A 20,880-nucleotide genomic window follows, 5' to 3' on the forward strand; every position below is an offset into this window, starting at 1 on the left:
GTATCGTAACACGGGACAACCTGTTACTTCACAGGTGGAGACTATCCATCATCTGTTAGTGAAAGGCTATCCATGAAGGACTACAGAGGGTATGTCTGGATATTTGTGAAAATCCTCTGCAGCAGTCTATCAAGCAATATGAACTATCTTATGCAATTGAGTCTGTAGGAGGAGGTACTGCTCCAGTCTAGTCGCAGCCGATTGTCTACTTTCTCGTCTCCCTTCACTGTGAGAAGCTCCTCTAAGTCTCAGCGGTGAAAGGCTATCACTCGACCTCGAGCCAGGTCTTTAGACTGAAGGACTTAGACCTTTCCTCTTATTGGGAATTGCCAATGCTTATGAGGAGCTTCAAGCAGTCTTACCCACTGTGAGAATGTAAGACCCTTGCTTGAAGTTTCTGTGGAGTTGTCGGGTCATTCGAGGGTTCCATACGATCCTTTATACCAAGCAACTCTTAAGACAGTCTCTCTTCTTGCTTTAGCTTCCGTTAAGCGACTAGGCAACCTCCATGGTATCTCACATGTTATTAGTCATTGCAAGTATGGAGAAAAGTTTTTTTTATTCCAGTTCCTGAGTTTGTGGCAAAATCTTGGGACCCTCCCCTTAAGGACTTTAGTTTTGAGTCGTTCTCCATCTCCTCCCGTATGGATGCGACCAGCAATCCGGAGGATTTGCTTCTTTGTCCTGCGAGAGTGCTTAGATGCTACCGGAATTGATCATAGCCCTGCAGGCCGCAGGTCCAAAACTTTTTCGTTAGTTCTGACAGGTGTAAGAATAAAACTTCCAGGAATACTACATCCATCTGGCTTCTCCAAACCATTAGTAGAGCATATCCCCACTCAGCTGAAAATCTAGGAGGACTGTCTCAAGTATGTTCTCATAAGCCAGCGATATTGATTCAGAAGAACCTTGTCAGTGGTGCAAGTAAAGGCTGGAATTTGGAAATGCCAGACAACCTTCACAGTCAGCGAAAGTATATCCACCAGTCCTTTATCACTTTTTTTGTTAGGACCCATGTAACTCCTCAGCAGGTTTTGTAATATACGTAGCTCCTTCACAGGAGTAGAAGCATTTTAAAGATAGCGGTCCCAATATTAGTCTAGAGAAAGAGATGTAGGAATATCTGCTCCTTTTTCTTCTTTTCATTATTAAAGGGGTTTGTACCATACAGTACTCTATTCATTTAGGAATAAATCGCAAGTTTTAAAAGTAATTTAATTTTTTCTTAACTACAAATCTGAGTCCTTAAACAAACTTCATGCTTCAAACGCCTTGCAAGTTTTAGGTGAAGGTCAAATTGTCTATTCAGTATGCTGGATAGGGAGCAGGGCTTTCCTACCAACTGTTAGTAACTACAGACACCTTGTAAGCTACAAGTGCCGAGTTTCAGCTACGCTAGTATAATCCTATTAAAGGACTCAAGTTTGTACAGACTTGAAAAATTAGTGAACCTTTGTTCTCATAGAAACTTTTCTGTTGAAGTTTGCTTTGTAATTTATTGAGATTTTAGTTTTGTTCCTTGAGGGTCTCGGTTCATCCTAACCTAACCTGAAGTAGGTATTTTCCTCAATAGAGTGTCTTGGATCTACTGTAACCGTTTGGTACATTCTTCGATGTAAGGTCAACGTATTCTATCGTTTCACAGCCATAAATGATTAATTGCATTTTTTGTTCGATATTTTCACAGATAGCCTAATGACGTACAGTACCGTACAGTTATGACTTGTCGAAATAACCACTTTTCAGTTGTTAAATTTAGGTTTATTATATGAGAGCTACAAATAGGCTGTCTAATTGGGTTTGACAGATATAAAGTACAAATATTTATTTTAATTACTTACAGTACTGTTTTTGCTGACAATTTGTAAAATGCCTTAATAAAAACATTTTGTAAATCAAGTTTTTAAAAGTGCTTTGATGATAAATGTTCCTGATCTAATTATATCTTATGTTATTCCAGTTCAGCAACCCAGACCTACCTGGATACGTCGGGTTCGCTAACCTACCCAATCAGATCCACCGAAAGTCAGTCAAGAGGGGTTTTGAATTTACGCTGATGGTTGTTGGTAAGTTTTTCAATCTTTGTAGCAGGTTTCAAAAGTGATATTGAAAAACTATTTGTTTCAGAATAGAAAACTAGACAATTTTTGCTTGCTGTTGTTGAGTTTGTTGATTAAAACTACAGTGTGCTTGAGTACTTATTGCAGTACAATACTTTAATAAGTGACTCACTTTTGAGTTGTAATTTGTAGGTGTAAGGTTTATAGCAGTTTTCACAAGCCATAATAATAAATTGCATGTTTTATACATTTAAACTTCTATTCATTCAAATGTAATAGTGTACATGCTTTTGTTCAGTTTGCTTATTTAAGTCTAACATCTGAGTACTTTTTGCTCTGCTGTAATGGGTAACCCTCTTAAATTGTCTTAATGAAGTTGTATGAATCTCAAATTTGTTCCGTCACCAATACAAACCCTTTTGCTCTTTATTCGCTCTCCTTTAATGCATCTTCGCTGTTCTTCATAGAGAAGGCCGCTTGCGGCCGACCCAGAGCTCGATCTTGGTCTTGCTCCCTAGCACTGAGAACTGCACACTCCCTCATTCTGAGTTAACTTTGCCTATGGAGGGAACGGAAAGTGTGAAACATGTTCCTAGCCCTCTCGGGGGACACCTTTTCTATATACGAGGTAGGCCCTCTCCTGAGTGGTCTTCTCAGCAAACTGACAACGTCGCACTCCCTCATTCTGAGTTAGCTCAGCCGGCAAAGGGAGTGCAAAGCCTGTCAGCGCGGCGATCTTCGACCTTCACTCGTCTGACCAGCATGCTCATCCGGTTCCTGTTACGGAATCGAAGTGTGAGCAAATATCACTTGGACCAGAGGATTCCAGGAATACATCTACCTGTGTCTTTTGTTCTTCTTAATGCCGGAGTATGAGGTTGACCCAGTATCTTCGAAAGCAGTATCATCATCGTAGGAAGTGCCGGATGCCTGCCTTTAACTCAGGCTTGGCTTGTTGATGGGAAGAGGAGAGTGCTGCCAGTAGGTCTGCCTCCAGTTGTTGGACAACTACCCTTCCGAGGGAAAGTTAACATCCACCAAGTGTTTAGCAACTTTCCCCTCCAAGGAGGGGTAGTTGTCCTCCACCGCCAACGGACAGCAATCTTCCCGTTTGCAGGTATAATCACCGACAGTGACAATAGGGGTTGGTTGCTTTTCCTGCTTTCGGGAGAGACTGCCTTCCCTCTGTACCCTGATGGTACGATTCTTGTTAGATGCTGCAGGACTGCTTGTGGTTTCCAGCTTCCACTAACAAGTCCTGTAGGCCTTAATTCTTAAGGATTATTGCTAACATCGAAGAGGCCAGATCCTGTGGGATCAGTACCTCATGGGTGGTAATATATTATAAGGGGAAAACCTCTAGTAGGCTATATCCCTTCAGGGCTATTACCTTAATCATTCCTCTTCGAAGAATGACGGAGAAACTTGAAAGAACTATGAACTCTATGCGCTAGTGCTCTTAACCCCTCTCCCAGTGAGATTAGGGTGTGAGAAGCGCTGCCATCTACGAGCTTCCCTTCTTGGCGATGACAATCCTTGTTCCCTCTTAGAACCATCTCGTCACAACAACAATTGAGGGAGTTCATCGCCCAACAACAGCTACCCGCTAAACCCCTCCTCTTACAACAATGGGCAGTTCAGGGAGTTCAACACTCGGTCATATATTCGCGCCTAACTCCCATACTCGCCAGCCTTAGTGCTTGAGACCTCACTCGCCACTCTGTAGATGTTGTATGGCACACAAATGCTGTATAGTGAGAGCTTTGCAAATCATTATGCGATACATCTTATAAGGAGTTTGTCTTTCTCTTGGAGTAAGCTGTTACGAGCTTCGGTTCGCTATAGATCTATACGAGTGAGTTATCTTACGGGCATTTAAGTTACCTGCAAGGACCCATGCACAGGCTTCAACATCAACACTTCTGTTCCTTGTCTTTAACCGTTAAGATCACTTGATTTAGTATAAACTGAAGTTACCCTACTAGTGGACTTCTTCGTAATAAATATGAAATGAATGATATGATATACGTGCACATTCGCTCTCGCCCATACGCCTCCAGACCTTACCAGGAAGATAGAAACATAGAATGGTACATCGGGCCTCGTCAGACGAAACCCTCGGGCTATTGTCACAATTGAGGATGCCTGTGGACTGCTTGCAGCTGCTGCATGCCACCATTATGCCCCCAGTGCACAACCGGTCTCATTAGATGTAGTCCTTTCAACGATTGCCGCATATATGAAGGCAGGCTCTCTCTCTCTCTCTCTCTCTCTCTCTCTCTCTCTCTCTCTCTCTCTCTCTCTCTCTCTCTCTCTCTCTCTCTCTCTCTCTCTCTCTCAATATTACCCACTTCGGAATTCTTATTAGAGTAAATTTTCTTTTTCCTTATGTTAGCGAGATGCTGAAATTGTATTTTCCTCTTTGGGTTGATGAAATTCTTGCCAAAACAGAAAAACAGATGTAAAAGCGAGTGAATGTCGGAGGTCAAACTCAAACTTATACTCTGAGGTCTGTGCTAGCAATGAACGGTATGATCGTGAAACTTCCTGTCTTCAGTGTCTTGTGACTCATGGAATCTATACAGATGCCATTGCTCACAATTTGTTTTATATTCAAATGTAACAATTATCAAGATTTACGATTACAGAAGAAATACTGCATTTTCTTGTAAGGATCAATGTTTTTGGTTTGAGTTACTTTTACTAATTACCCTGTAACTGAAAGTAAGAGGAATTTTGACAAAATATTTCCTATACGCATTCTCCATTGCCATACGAAGCTCGGTGGATTTTTTCAGGGTTTTGTGTTTTTTGTCCTATATGTTTTTTGTCCTATATATTGGCATACCAGCCGGGCCACTTAAGGTTCTGTATTTAGACATGGTCCCACCTCCTCCTGTTTTTCAATGGGAGTTTCTCCCTAGTGTCAACCTGGTCTTACAGGAAGGCATTCATCTGTAAAGACACTGAGCCTACTGGCTAATTCTAGAGTTTTAGCCGCGATCTGAGAGTTGCAGTAAAATCTCAGGAAGTCATCCCTGCTAGTATCACAGACTGGTATACCTTTGGATGATCATAGACACCAGATTGGGGAAAGTCTTCCCCTCCGACAACAGAATCCAAAGGTTAAGGAAGGTAGTATGTCCCGTCTTACAACGAGACTCTTCCAGCGCAGCATTGGTTACGTCTTATCGGACACCTGTTCTCCCTGGAACGTCTGGTACGCAACAGTCGGCTCAAATGTGATCTCTCCAGTGGTGACTCGAAGTCCAGTTGGGCCCAGCACTAGAACCCACTGGACTGGTTGGTTCCCATGGGACCCGAGCAGAAGACAGACCTTAGATGGTGGGTGACGGACTATTACCTTTGCAGAGTGGTAGTTCTTCTCTCTGCCCCCGGGAATAGATGCTCTTTATAGACGCATCAAAAGAAGGGTGGGGGTGCATCTGCTTTATCACACAGCCTTCGGGCTCTGGTCCAAATCCAAAGATCTCGGCACATAAACCTTCTGGAAATGAGGGTAGCCTTTTTTGCCCTGCAACAGTTTAATCAGTACCTGGCACATTACTAGGTGGTGTTGATGAGCGACAACACCACGGTGGTGGCTTATGTAAACAAGCAAGGTGGTATCTTTTCTCAGCACCTTTGCCATCTAGCAGTGGAGATGCCAAGATGAGCAGAAGACAACTTGGTGTCCCTATCAGCTTGCTTCATTCCAGGCAAGGGGTATGTGCTTGCAAACAACCTGAGCAAAGCGACTCAGATAGTTGCCTGCGAGATGTCTTTGAATTATCTGTTAAGCCAACAAAGCCCTGACTTTGTGGGGTTCCCGAAGGTGGATCTATTTGCAACACCTCCGAACAGTGAATTTCCTGCTTTACTGCTCCCTGATACTGGATCTTCATTTGCTTTGGCAAGATGCATTTCAACAATGGTGGAGCAACATCGATGTCTACTCATTTCTCCTGTTTTGCCTGATGAGAAGAGAACTCAACAAGGCAAGTTCGTCCACCTACTAGCAATGAATCTCATGACCCCACTATGGCATCACTCAGAATGGGTCCCGGACCTTCTTCAGCTGCACCAAGAGAACTTCCTCCACGTCACGATCTACTTGGACAATCACGCGTAAGGCTCTACCAAAGCCGTAGAGTCTCTACATTTTCATGTCTGGAGGTTATCCAAGGTTTCCTCTCGAAGAGAGGATTTTTGCAACATGTTGCAAAAAAATGCCCGGATTCCTCCGGGAATCTTCTGCTGCAGTGTACCAGGCTAAGTGGGCAGTCTTCTGTGGATGGTGTCGTGGAAGGGATATCTCTCCTCTTGTTGCCACAATTCCAGCAGTAGCGGATTTTATTGCGTACCTTCTGGGGGCTAAACTCCTTTCAGTCTCGGCGGTGAAATGCTAGCTCTCAGTCTTGAGCTTCACCTTTATTTTGAAAGGAGTTTATATTTCCTCATCTTTGGAGTTTTCTCTCCTTGTACAGTTTCGAGCTAACCTGTCCTCAGTTGGAACTTACACCACCTCCATGGAATGTTTTTCACGTTCTACAGTCTCTAAAGGAGCTCCTTACAAACTCGTATGCCAGGCATCGGTTCTTCACCCGACCCTAAAACTGTCTTTCCTACTCGCTTTGGCCTCGGCAAAGACAGTAAGCGAACTTCATGGTTTTTCCTACTACGTCTGGTGGACAGGTAATCCTCGGCTTCTTTCCCGAGTTTATCACCAAGACTTAAAATCTGGCAGTAACGGATCATAGATTCGTACCCTTCCGGATGGAGAGTCACCGTAAAGTGACCTATGACCCAGATCAACGACTACTATGTCCAGGTAGGGATCTGAGGTGTTGCTTCGAAAACGAACTTCAGGAGCTCTTTCCCGAGTGAGCAGATTGTTTGTCAGCACGGGGAAGGTTAAAAAGAGAATCGCAAAGAATACGATCTCAGCGTGGATTCGCAAGGTCATAGACCTGTCCTTGATTCCTAATTCTCCCCCACACACGCAGAAACGTAGAGCTCAAGACGCTAGCGGTGTTAGTACGTCCCTAGCAGTCAAGAAAAACTACTCTGTCACAGGATCCTCTAGTGGGCGTGTTGAAAGGTCGGGCGACCTTCACCGCCCAATACCTGCAAGATATAACCCAAAGGACTGTGAAGACATTCTCCATCGAACCTGTGGTGGCTGCACAACAAATGATTTAAATACCTCAAGCTCCTTGATCGACAAGTAGCAGATGGTGCAGGGCAGAGGTTACCAGGGAATAAGTTTGGGAAGATTAACAAGAATGACTTGCTCTACCTTTCATCTTCCCCTCTTTTGGGGCAGTGCCTACGATACTCTGCAAGCTGGCCTCCGCCGTCTGCAGATAATAACCTTTTCCCTTGTGTAACCTGATATAGAAATATATACTTGTTGCATCCCCATATCCCCTTTGTGAAATGGGCATTGGGTAACATCTAAGGTTGGTTCAACGAATCCTACAATTTCGGAGAATTCTTACCTAGACAAATCACATTGCTAGTATCACATAATCACGCAAATTGCTCAGTCTGCTAAAGCGTGCTATTGCATGAGGTTTTAACTATAGTCCATTTCTTTTAGCGAGTCATATTTGCACTGACTCGCAGCGGTGCCCTTTTAGCTCGGAAAAGTTTCCTGATCGCTGATTGGTTGGACAAGATAATTCTAACCAATCAGCGACCAGGAAACTTTTCCGAGCTAAAAGGGCACCGTTGCGAGTCGGTGCAAATATGACTCGCTAAAAGAAATGGACTATAGGTGTCAGGGTTGTTCCTCTGTATGCGTAAGTAGCACGGAGGAAAACCCTGGGTCAAAAGCCAGCCAGTTGGTAAGGGCTTCCATCCAACTTAGGGTGAGTCTTCCCTAATAAAAAGGGAAAGGGTTTGTATTAGTGACAGAACAAATGATAAATTTAAAGTAGTTTGTATTTTTCTTAATGATACAAACTTTTATACAAATTTGGCCTGCCATCACCTGTCTCCCAGCAAGTACTGCTGCAATTAACCCTTTTACCCCCAAAGGACGCACTGGTACGTTTCACAAAACTCATCCCTTTACCTCCATGGACGTACCAGTACGTCCTTGCAAAAAAACTGCGATTTATATTTTTTTTTGCATATTTTTTATAATTTTTTGAGAAACTCCAGGAATTTTCCAAGAGAATGAGACCAACCTGACCTCTCCATGATGAAAATTAAGGCTGTTAGCGCAATTTAAAAAAAATATACTGCAAAATGTGCTTGAAAAAAAAAAAAAAACCCTGGGGGTTAAGGGTTGGAAAGTTCCAAATAGCCTGGGGGTAAAAGGGTTAAAGTAACAAGAAAACACAGGTGTGTGTGAGAGCAGGGTAACCAGTACTAACCCCCCCCCCAATCCCCCCACTAACAGTTATACCTCGGTAAAAGTCTTATAGTTAGTCTTCAAGCTTCACCAAAAGTATATTCCCTTATAAAGAGCTCAAGGTTTGTATCATTAGGAAAATTACAAATTACCGTATTTCCCGTGTCATAAGACGCTACAAGTGGTAAGACGCACCCTTAAATTAGCAAGGCAGTTTTAGAAAAAAAAAATGAGGATTTAAAAAAAATTCTTAGCACAAATCCCTAGTCAACGACTCTACCGTGATTATTGTCTTGCACAGTAACTTTTCTTATTTTGGGTGAATTAAGAAATGTTTATGTTAATATTAATTACCTATTTGCCAATTATCCCAATTTTATTACATATTCATATAAGAAACCACTAAAGCAGTCGTAGTTTCCACCACAACTACACGTTAAGTCAGAGTGTTTGGAGTTTCAAGTGTTGTTTACATGAAAGCAGCGTTACCAAAGGTACATAAAATTTTGTTAAAAGAGGTAATATTCTAGTACTATTTCCAAAATTCCTCATATAGCCTGGAAATTTTCACACACAATGTAATTATTGATTAAAGAAATATAGACATTCTGTCAGGTGGAATAATTTTGCTACCGTTTGTGATTCAAGGTCTAGTTACTTTTCTGCAAATTGGTAATACGGCAACCAACAAACAGAAGTTTTTTCCATGGTTGTATTCAGCAAACGTCTGTTTGTATTATTTCGAAACTACGGCAACAAAGTCATTATCTATATATTGCTTTATTACAAAATATCAACAAAATATGAGAAAATAGATATACTGTATACTACATAACAACTATGTCATAGCGTTGTCTGCTATGAGATCATTAATTGGCATGTTTGCTTGTAGAAGGGGGTTAGCAAGTCATCAGCTGATTAAAAAAAAAAAAAGGAAAAAAAATAATTGCTACTGTACTTCATTAAAGGAAGTGCAATATAAAAATAAATGAATTTATTACATAGGAATGATAATTGTAGGTTTATATTCTATCTCTCGTCAGTTTGAGTACTTGTATGTCAATAGTTAGATGTTTGAAGGGTGTCAAACTCCCTTATACAACTTTTTCTCAAGTGTTAAGACGCAGGGTGATTTTGGGGGGCAATTTTCGTGAAAAAAGGTGCGTCTTATCACGGAAAATACGGGTACTTAAACTTTTTCATATTTAATTACCATTATAGTTGAAGTTTATTGTTTGACTTAGAATTTCCATCTCTTGTGTCTACCATAATTTATAAATTATTTGGCAATGAATTTTACCACTTATAATACAGTTTGCTGCATTTTTCCTATTTATTTACCATCATTGCAGTAGACATTATTTTGTCTATTTACCAAGGCACTTCCCCAATTTTGGGGGGTAGCTGACATCTAACAAAGGAACAAATAGGGGCTTTTCCTCTCTTCACTCCTCCCAGCCTGACGAGGGATTCAGCCGAGTTTGGCTGGTACTACTAGGGTGCCACAACCCACCCTCCCCCGTTATCCACCACAAATGAGGCTTCATATGCTGAATCCCCTACTGCTGCTAAATTGCATACACCTCAATATATTTCTGCAATATATTGTATTTTAAGAACAATTACAGCATTGCAATTATATTTTCTTGTTCCATATTTTTGTAAAGCAATTAATGTATCTCATATAAACTTGTTTTAGTTTAGAGTCTTCATTATTGATGATTTATTACAGGTGAGAGTGGGCTCGGAAATCCACGTTGATCAACACCCTATTTTTAACAGACCTTTACCCTGATAGAGTTTTACCCTCGGCTCAAGGTAGGTGGAATTTCTAGGACAGTCATTTCATGGTTTTAACATTCTGTGATGATGTTTCAGTATAACAAGTTGGTCTTTGTACGAATCTGAAATTTCTATTTGGTATTATTACCTTCTGTGATGTGGAGTGTCTTCATTTTTTAAATATGTTTAAGTTGTTCTTATTTCACATCTTCCTACTTATCAGTAACTCTTCTGTCCCTACATTGATAACTTATGATTCGTTCATGTCTTTATTTTCTCCCTTTTTTATTACTGTATAGGTTAACAACACTAGAGTCATTTTGAGACTATGAGCTTGCCATTATTCGGAAGTTATTGAATTGTTCCTTCTTGATACTGTATAAGTTTCAATCTTTCCACCTGTAGTTCTTTCAGTCACTCATAACAACTTGAGCATGAGAAATCACTATTGTGGACCCCTCTCATCCTGATTATTGCCATGTTCTTTGGTTTTCAAGTAGGTTCTGGTTGTGTCAGTGTGAGTTCAATTTTATATTCTTCAAAAGCAGTTCTCCCTCTTACAGTTTTCTTCCAAATGTTGAGCCCAATGTGAAGAGTTGTATTACTCGATTGTAAACATTTTCTTATTTCTCTTTCATAGAATTTTTTCTTTTTTTTTTTTTTGCTACCGAGTTGTTTGCTTTCTTGGAGCCTTAGGGCATGTAGTATCTTATCCAACAAGGGTGATAGTTTAGCATCTAATAATGATCAAGAATTGTACATTCTCAAAAAAATATAAAACTTGTATTACAAGGATCGTTTTTTCATTTTTCCATTTATTGTCTAATTTAGTCTTTTCTGGGAATTGTATTTTACATCTTTGCAGTTTTCATTTGTATGTAAATATATTCATAATAAGAATCATTGGTAAAGATTTGTTTTGAAATTATTTTTTACCTCAATATTTTGAATAATTTACAATTAGTTGTCACAGAATTTTTAAATTAGGTTGTTTGTGTAAATCAGGGGTGTGCTAACTTTTCAGAAGAAGGGCCACTACTCTAGAATCTCATGGTATGGAGGGCCACACATAGGGCCCTCAGTAGAAAATCAACCTCAAAATTAGTTTTTTATTGTTGATTAATGAAAAACATTCTGTATTAACAAAAGGCTTCACAGGACATATGAATGTGATATATAATACAAAATATAATAGAAACCATCCTTTCACCTATGTCAAACGAATTATCTCAAAAACTAAGGTTCTTTACATTTCTATCCTAACCAAAATACTGTCGATTTCTCACCTAGCTACTCATATGAATTTTATGTGAATATTTTTCAGAGGGTAATTATTATTAGATATGGCTATAATATGCATGTAAAGATAACTGCACTTGAATTGATGGTAATATCCTAACCTTCTTTATGCAATTTAGTAAAAACCTAATATATTGGGATGGCTGACTTTACATTTGTTGGACCAACTGGTCAATATCAGGCTGAATGGCTGATGTGGTAACACTTAAAGGTTCTTTTAAAGTATCCATTAGTTATTGAGGACCGCAATTTATTCTTAACCAGGTTTGTTTTTAAAAGAGCTGTTCACATTTATATGCGCTACCAAACTGCCATCCTCTTCTTGCATGACCAGATAGTTGGGGAAATTTTGTTTGATAAATGTTGTTCATAAAATTGATATATGGAGCTACCACCATACTTCTTAGTTCATTATTAAACTGCCATTCCATTATTTTAATTTACATATATTCTGTAATAGTTTCCACATCCACGTGAAATTGGGAAACAAACTGCTCAATAGCTCTTCTTGTAGAGCTGCCAACCTCTCACAATATTTCAGACACTGTTCATCGCTTATTACATGGTTGTTTAATGTTTGGTAGTGGGCTGTGTTTTTATTACTGATTTGGGATTCCCACAACCGTAGTCACATCTATTGGGATGCAAAACAATATTATTGTATTCCAGCTCAAACTTAGATAACACTAGTGTTATTCCTGTTGGGTGAAGGCTGCAACATTCTCTCTCTCTCTCTCTCTCTCTCTCTCTCTCTCTCTCTCTCTCTCTCTCTCTCTCTCTCTCTTTTGTATCTGTGTGCCGGTTAGTGATTACACTTTTGCGACCCTATAAATATCATGATTTAACGCGGATAACAAAAGGCTATCGAGTGCAATATAGCTACAAGTTTTCGTGAATAGTCAGTGATTAGTTTGAGGTCGGAGAAGTGGGATAAAACGTCGGCATAGAATAGTTATCTTGTGAATTACTAAAAATCTAATCAAGATGGCTATGTACAACACGGGCAAGGCTTGGAGAGACATCGCTGGACTCAGCAAAAATAAATTCCATGAGTTGGCGAAACAGGAGCTCGACCGTCTGATAACAGAGGTCACTAGTAACGTCAACCAATGTGACGGAAAAATATTCGCAGACATATTGAAACAATATGATCCAATAAACTGGAGCAAATCTGCGGAAAACATCAGCAAAATAATAGAAGAAATTCCAAAGAAAATCCAAGTGATAAAGAGACTTATAAAGAAAGTCTACATCAATCAACACATTCCATCAAAGAACAATAAGAAGTCCAATATGGTGAATATGCTGATTGATGCAATGGGAAAAAGAATGCCAAAATGGTGTAATACATGTAAGATATGGTATTCCATTAATAATCCTCAACAATTGATTAGAAAATGTGATGCCTGTCATGTCCCAACACATCCCACATGTGCTGAAATACAGCAAAAAATAAAAAATAAAGACACAAAGGTATTCTGCTCAACATGCTTAGTCTGGATAGAAAATATAATTAAGTCGAGACTAAATCTGCAAATAGTTGAAGATAAAGAAGAGGAAGAAGAAGAAACAAGAAGAAGAAGAAGAAGAAGAAGAAAAAGAAGAAGAAGAGAACAATGAACAGGATATGTGTAAGGATGCAGAAGAAATCATTGATATAACCTATGATGCCATCCAACAACATACTTATGAAGAAATAAATTACCAGATGGAAACAAATAATAGACCCAAGAGACTCTACCCGGACCTACATAATTTTAGGGAAGAGCAAGAACAAGAAAAAATAGAAAAGAAGGATATAGTCTGCAATATGCTGAAAAGAGGGAATTGCAGATTTGGCGAAAGATGCTACTACAAGCATCCAAAGATATGCCATAATTATGAAATATATGGTAAATGTGCGTATTTAGACGGATATGGAGACGAATGCAGAGATCTCCATCCAAAAATATGCAAAAACCTAAAAGAAGGAAAAGGATGCATTTACAACAAAAAATGTCGATATATGCATCCTGCAACCATGAATGAAAGTAAGAAAACTCAGCAAACTGAAAAGAAAAATGAAAGCAAAAAAGAAACAAAAAAGCAGGCCGTGTATATACCGCGCTTTGAACCAAGAGCCCCAAGATATGAGGCCTTTCAACCCAAACCTGCACATTTAGAGCCCAACTACAAAGAATGCATCTATAATGCCAGGGGTTGGTGCAGATATGGGGACAGTTGCAGGTATACACACACAAATAAATATGAAGGCGAAAGAGCAAATATAATAGAAAAGTTGGATTTTTTAATGGCAGAATTCCGGGAAATGAAGAAAAGAACATCATATCAGAACAGGAAGGAAGCATGGGAGAATCCATATTATTACCAATATTAAATAATGGGGATGAAACACAAACCATAATAGTAATGAATGCACAGGGTTTAGTCACGAGTAACTCTAAAAGGAAAATAGAGTTCTTAGAAGAACTAACCCAAATTGAAAAAATAGATATATTAAATATAAGTGAAACATGGTATTCCCAAGAGACTAGCAGTGATGACCAGATAAAGGGTTTCCAAACTTATAGATCAGACAGAAAAAATAGGAATCAAGGGGGAACTGCAATATATGGAAGAGACATAAATCAAGGAAAAGTATGTGAAAAATACAGCAACACAGAATGTGAATTGATTGCGGTAGAATTTGAATTTGAAAAACTAATGAATATTGTAGTTTACAGACCCCCAAACACTAAGGAGTTTGACATAATAATAGAAAAAATAGATGATATATGTAGAAACCATAAAGACTGGAATATACTCCTATCCGGAGATTTTAACTTTCCTTTCGTGGATTGGAAAGAACGGATAGAAGAAAGTGGTTTTATGTATACATATAAAAAAGATAGTAATAGTAGCGCAGAAGATAAGAGGCAATTTGAAAAGCTTCAAGATATGCTATTAGAACATAATATGCAACAAATAAACCACATTCCAACAAGAAAGGAAAATGTCCTAGATCTAGTATTTGTGAATGAGGTGAATTATGTTAAAGAAATAATAGTGTATAACACGGGAATTTCAGACCACAATGTCATAGAATTGATAGTTCATTCCAAAGCAAGTGATCACAGAATTAATAAAAGCACAAAACTTTGGGAAGGATATGGAAAATATAACTTTTACAGTAAGAATATAAAATGGTCAGAAATAAATGAAGAACTGAATAAAGAATGGAAAAATGTATTTATAAGTGATAATATACAGGTAAATACGGATATACTGTACAAAATACTGGAGAAAATTGTTGAAAAATATGTACCGAAAAAAAACAATAAACAAAAGACGTGCATACCAAGAGACAGAAGGATCTTATTTCAGAAAATTAAAAAGTGGAAGAAAAATCTTGCAAAAGAAAAAAATGTGTGGAAAATGAGGGAAATAAAATGTAAGATAGAAAATGCAGAACAAAAGATTATACAGTCGAAAGAAAATGAAAAAAGGGACTTAGAAGAAAGGACACTTCAAAATATAAAAAGAAACCCCAAAGTACTTTACTCCTATGCAAAAAAGATGAATAAAAGGAGAATAGAAATAGGCCCGCTAAGAATTGAAGGACGGCTAACGAATGAAAAAAAGGAAATATGCAACATATTAGCAGAAAAATATAAGAGTGAGTTCACGCCAAGAATTGCGAATGAGAATAATGAAACAGAAATGAGAGAAGAAAATGTTGAATATCTAACGGATATAGATATTAATGAAGCAGATATTGTCACGGCTATAAACGAAATTAAAAATGGATCGGCAGCCGGACTAGATGGAGTTCCAGCGATTTTGTTAAAAAAAACTGCAAACACTATCGCGAAGCCACTTGCAATACTGCTAAGACAGAGTATAGATATGAGCGAGATATATGTTAAACATAAATTAGCTTATATAACCCCTATCTTCAAAAGTGGATCAAGACTAGAGGCAAGCAATTATAGACCTGTTAGTCTAACATCACATATTATGAAAGTGTATGAGAGGGTAATAAAAAAGAAAATAATGAACCATTTGGTCAAAAATAATTTGTTTAATATGGGTCAACACGGTTTCGTACCTGGAAAAAGTACACAGACCCAACTGATAGCTCACTATGAAAACATATACAATAATATGATAAATGAAAAAGACACAGATGTGATCTATCTAGATTTTGCAAAAGCCTTTGACAAGGTAGACCATAACATATTGGAGAAAAAAATGAGAAAGCATAATATTGTGGGAAAGATAGGAAAATGGGTAAAAGAATTCCTGCAAAACAGAAAACAGATAGTGGTTGCAAATGACGAGAAATCAGATGAAGCCCAGGTAATATCTGGTGTGCCCCAAGGTACGGTATTAGCTGCACTGCTATTTGTTATTATGATCTCAGACATAGACTGTGATGTTGAAAACTCCGTAGTGAGAAGTTTCGCCGATGACACAAGAATAAGTAGAGAAATTACTTGTGATGAAGATAGGAACTCACTACAAAGAGATCTAAACAAAATATATGAATGGGCGGAGATAAATAGGATGGTATTTAACTCCGATAAATTCGAATCAATAAATTATGGAAACAGAGAAGGAATGGTGTATGCATACAAGGGACCTAATAATGAGACAATCACAAACAAGGAAGCAATTAAAGACCTTGGTGTAATTTTAAATAGGAATATGTTATGCAACGACCAAATAGCAACACTGTTGGCTAAATGTAAAGCAAAAATGGGAATGTTATTCAGACACTTTAAAACAAGAAAAGCTGAACACATGATTATGCTTTACAAAACTTATGTGCGTAGTACACTCGAGTACTGCAATGTGATATGGTACCCACACTACCAAAAGGATATTGCGCAAATAGAGAGTGTACAAAGGTCCTATACTGCTAGAATAGAAGAAGTTAAGGACCTTGATTACTGGGAAAGACTGCAATTTTTAAAACTATACAGTCTAGAAAGGAGAAGAGAACGCTACATGATAATACAAGCATGGAAGCAAATAGAAGGAATTGCTGAAAACATCATGGAGCTTAAAGTATCAGAAAGAGCAAGCCGAGGTAGATTAATAGTGCCAAAAAGCATTCCAGGTAAACTGAGAAAGGCGCACAGGACATTAATCCACTACGCACCAGCATCGATAATGCAGCGACTATTTAATGTGCTGCCAGCTCATCTAAGAAACATATCAGGAGTGAGCGTAGATGCGTTTAAAAATCAGCTCGATAAATACCTAAGATGCATCCCAGACCATCCAAGACTGGAAGATGCAAAATACACCGGAAGATGTATTAGCAACTCTCTGGTGGATATACGAGGTGCCTCACACTGAGGGACCTGGGGGAACCCAAACAAAAAATAAGGCAATAAGGCTCTCTCTCTCTCTCTCTCTCTCTCTCTCTCTCTCTCTCTCTCTCAATATTTAGTTAATCTATTCAAGTAATTAAGGTTTAGTAAATTTACAGCTTGCCAGTTGGTTCCATGGGCCACAGTGTACAATATTGAATTTTAGAGGGTTGGTCTTTACTGAGAAGTCTTGAGGGTTGCAGGTTGCTCAGGCCTGGTATAAATGTTAAACACATTTTGTACCGTTTTAATACTGTCGTTCGAATAACTTTTTTTCTATAATATGTATCGTTTGGATTGAGGTATCCATCTTCTGTAACTTTGCCCTTCACCCTTTAGGTGAAAATACTGTAGATTTATTTGGCTAGCTTAAAGGTACTGTATTTTATATCCATAGTAATAACTTATTGTCAAGTTTAACTTCATAATGATAATACTTTAAAATGCTTTTTGTTATTGCAGTTTGCAATGGAGAGCGTGAGTTTTTCTTGTATTTTGATGCTTATAATATATTCTGTACAGCCTAATTCAAGTGTAATACATTGTGTAATTTTCTTTATGTAGTTTATAGAGTATATATGTATTCGATTTGGTTTTATTTATTTTTCTCTACAGTAAAAGTAAACTTTTTCATGTCACAGTTACCTTCATATCTAGAAAGAAGATAGTTTTAAGTGTTTCAACCCTTTCAGATTGAAATAATGAGTAATATTCTTACAGAAAGTATCAGTAAAACCGTGAAGATCGACGTGTCGACAGTAGAGATTGAAGAACGCGGAGTGAAGGTCAGACTAACGGTTGTAGACACTCCAGGTTATGGAGACGCCATTGATAACACCGACTGGTAGGGTGTATTTTCTATCTCTTATTTTTCCATAATAGTTTCATGTTTTTTAATATTCATGTACAGTATTCAACCTTCTATACCATTTAAGATTTATTCATGAGACATATCAAATTTATTTTATAGCTTCTGAGACATTTCTAAGATTATGCTATAAATTTAATAGCTCTTTAGTTGTAGTTTCTTGTCTCCACTGACGCTTCTTCTCTGTAGTTGTTCATCTTAATGTTATGCAAGGTAATACACTTTTGCATATGTATTTGTAAATAGAACCATGTACAGTTGGACACAAATACTTGGCATACCTCGCTCTGATGAATTACACCCTGTCACACCATTACTGCATGGTGAGTAACTACTATTCGGAGGTGGTGGGCACCATAAGGGTTTGACGGGGTGTACAGAAGGTCCTCAACTTGAAAAATTAACACTTTTACCCCCAAGCTATTTGGAACTTTCCAACTCTTAACCCCCAGGCGTTTTCTTTTTTTCAAGGACATTTTGCAGTATATTTTTTTTAAATTGCTCTAACAGCCTTAATTTTCATCATATAGAGGTCAGGTTGGTCTCATTCTCTTGGAAAATGCCTGAAATTTCTCAAAAAAATTATCAAAAACATGCAAAAAAAAATTGTAAATAGCAGTTTTTTGCAAGGACGTACCGGTACGTTCATGGGGGTAAAGGGATGAGTTTTATGAAATGTACCGGTACGTCCATGGGGGTAAAGGGATGAGTTTTGTGAAACGTACTGGTACGTCCATGGGGGTAAAGGGATGAGTTTTGTGAAATGTACCGGTACGTCCATGGGGGTAAAGGGATGAGTTTTGTGAAACGTACCAGTACGTCCTTTGGGGGTAAAAGGGTTAATAGGTGCCAAGAAGCTGTTTGTATGTAAATTTTGTCTTAGGGTAGGCCCAACCTGACTCCCATGCTTACGTCTCCAACTACAAGTCAACAAATAGTCCCATTTCATATGAAACTAATATCAGGTTTTGTAAATGTTATTTTGCTTATTGTATTAGATATAATGTTATTTTATTGGAGTATTTCTTTATGGAAGGCCAAGGTTTGGGTGGATGGATGGAGTGAAGAAAGCTCTGGGTGATAGGAGGATAGATGTGAGAGAGGCAAGAGAGCGTGCAAGAAATAGGAATGAATGGCGAGCGATTGTGACGCAGTTCCGGTAGGCCCTGCTGCTTCCTCCGGTGCCTTGGATGACCGCGGAGGTAGCAGCAGTAGGGGATTCAGTGTTATGAAGCTTCATCTGTGGTGGATAACGGGGGAGGGTGGGATGTGGCACCCTAGCATTACCACCTGAACTCGGTTGAGTCCCTTGTCAGGCTGGGAGGAGCAGAGAGAGTAGAGGTCCCCTTTTTTGTTTTGTTTCATTTGTTGATGTCGGCTACCCCCCAAAATTGGGGGAAGGGCCTTGGTATACAGTGAACCCTCGTTTATCGCGGTAGATAGGTTCCAGACCCGGCCGCGATAGGTGAAAATCCGCGAAGTAGTGACACCATATTTACCTATTTATTCAACATGTATATTCAGACTTTTAAAACCTTCCCTTGTACGTAGTTCTGTTAACAAACTACCCTTTAATGTACAGAACACTTAATGCATGTACTACAGTACCCTAAACTAAAACAGGCACAAATATTAAAGGTGATTTTATATCATGCGTTTCCTAAACACGCTTAAAAGCACGATAAAAAATGGCAACCAATGTTTTGTTTACATTTATCTCTGATCATAATGAAGAAACAAACTGGAGGTAGAGCTTTGCTTATTACCCAGACATATTTCCCATACTTTTCCCTTAGAACTACATCACATCTTCCTACTTTATATATATATATATATATATATATATATATATATATATATGTGTGTGCATATATATATATATATATATTACTGTATATATATGGGTTATGGAAAAAATCCGCGATGGTCGAACCGCGAAGTGGCGGGGGTTCACTGTATGTATGTATGTATTTCTTTATGTTAATACACTATATGAACATTTGATACTACATCTAAGATTTATGATTTCAGTTGGGTGTGTGTATCCGCAAATGTTCAAGTTGAGGACCTTTTGTATTCCGTAAGGTAGTGTCATTGTTTTAGAATTTTTACAAGTTTTTTTCTATCATTTCCTCAATTTCTGCCCGCAGTTTCCAATCCATCATTCAGTACATCAATGATCAGTTTGAGAGATACCTACAGGACGAGTCCGGGCTCAACCGACGTCACATAGTAGACAACAGAGTTCATTGTTGCTTCTATTTCATCAACCCCGCTGGTCACGGGTACGGTAGAATGCCACTGTTGTTGTTGTTGTTGAGATGCAGCTTTTATGTGAAGCTTATTTAACATTTCTAAAGTATTTGTATTGTCTTTGCTACATATATACTACAGCATTATAGTAAGATACACTTAGTGAGAAAAATGCCTTCAAACTTAAGTGTTCTTGTAGCTCGGAAATGGAAATTCATCTATAAATCAGCCTTGTTAGAATGATATTTAACAAAATGGTCTCTTCAAACTCTCCATCATCAGAAACCTTTTCACTTTATCTTCTCTGTACAGCAATGGATCGGGAATAATAATGTGTTCAAACTTCCATGTAATTTTTAAAAATATCCTTTAGCACAAATGTATGAGATTTTATAAGCGTGACTTGGTAGTCTCATTGAAATTTAATGTAGTAAAGAAATTTTTTGGTAAAATAGTAACTTAAGAATTTTGTCCATAAAATGGTAATAAAAAGTGGCAGAAGGTGAACGCTGTATTAATCTACGTTCCGGTAGTTTGAACTTGAGAAACTCCAAGGTTGTTATTTATCTTTTATTTACTCCCATACCAACAAACCTTTCGTTATTTATGTGGATACTCGTTCAGCAGCAGCTGGAGGTAGCCATTAGACTTTAATTGTGAGGTGGCAACCCTGCCTAACCACTTGGTGGGTAGGCTAGGGGTGGCCTGGGGGTTACCCAGCCACCTCTATAGATACTCTCACAGCGGAGAGAGATGTCACTTTTTTTTTTTTTTTGGCTCAGTAGAGATCGGACGTGTCCGCTCTCCTTACTGTCATTGGACTTTTTAATTTTTTGCTTTCTCTTTGCGGGCGTGTGTGTCTTCTTCTGCGATCGCCTTCACTATGCAAACGTGTCCAAG

General features: G+C 38.5%; 1 protein-coding gene across 1 annotated transcript in view; it reads left to right on the forward strand.

Moving 5' to 3' along the window:
- The window catches only part of LOC137628906 (septin-1-like), an 89,396-nt gene that overhangs the window by 47,057 nt on the left and 21,459 nt on the right, over positions 1-20,880 (forward strand). The window contains 5 exon segments of the mRNA XM_068360184.1: positions 1,961-2,066; positions 10,154-10,168; positions 10,171-10,239; positions 17,580-17,703; positions 19,878-20,012. Of these exon segments, the coding sequence (XP_068216285.1) occupies positions 1,961-2,066; positions 10,154-10,168; positions 10,171-10,239; positions 17,580-17,703; positions 19,878-20,012 (449 nt within the window).

The sequence above is a fragment of the Palaemon carinicauda genome, chromosome 36 (assembly GCF_036898095.1).
Source record: "Palaemon carinicauda isolate YSFRI2023 chromosome 36, ASM3689809v2, whole genome shotgun sequence".
NCBI lineage: Eukaryota > Metazoa > Arthropoda > Malacostraca > Decapoda > Palaemonidae > Palaemon > Palaemon carinicauda.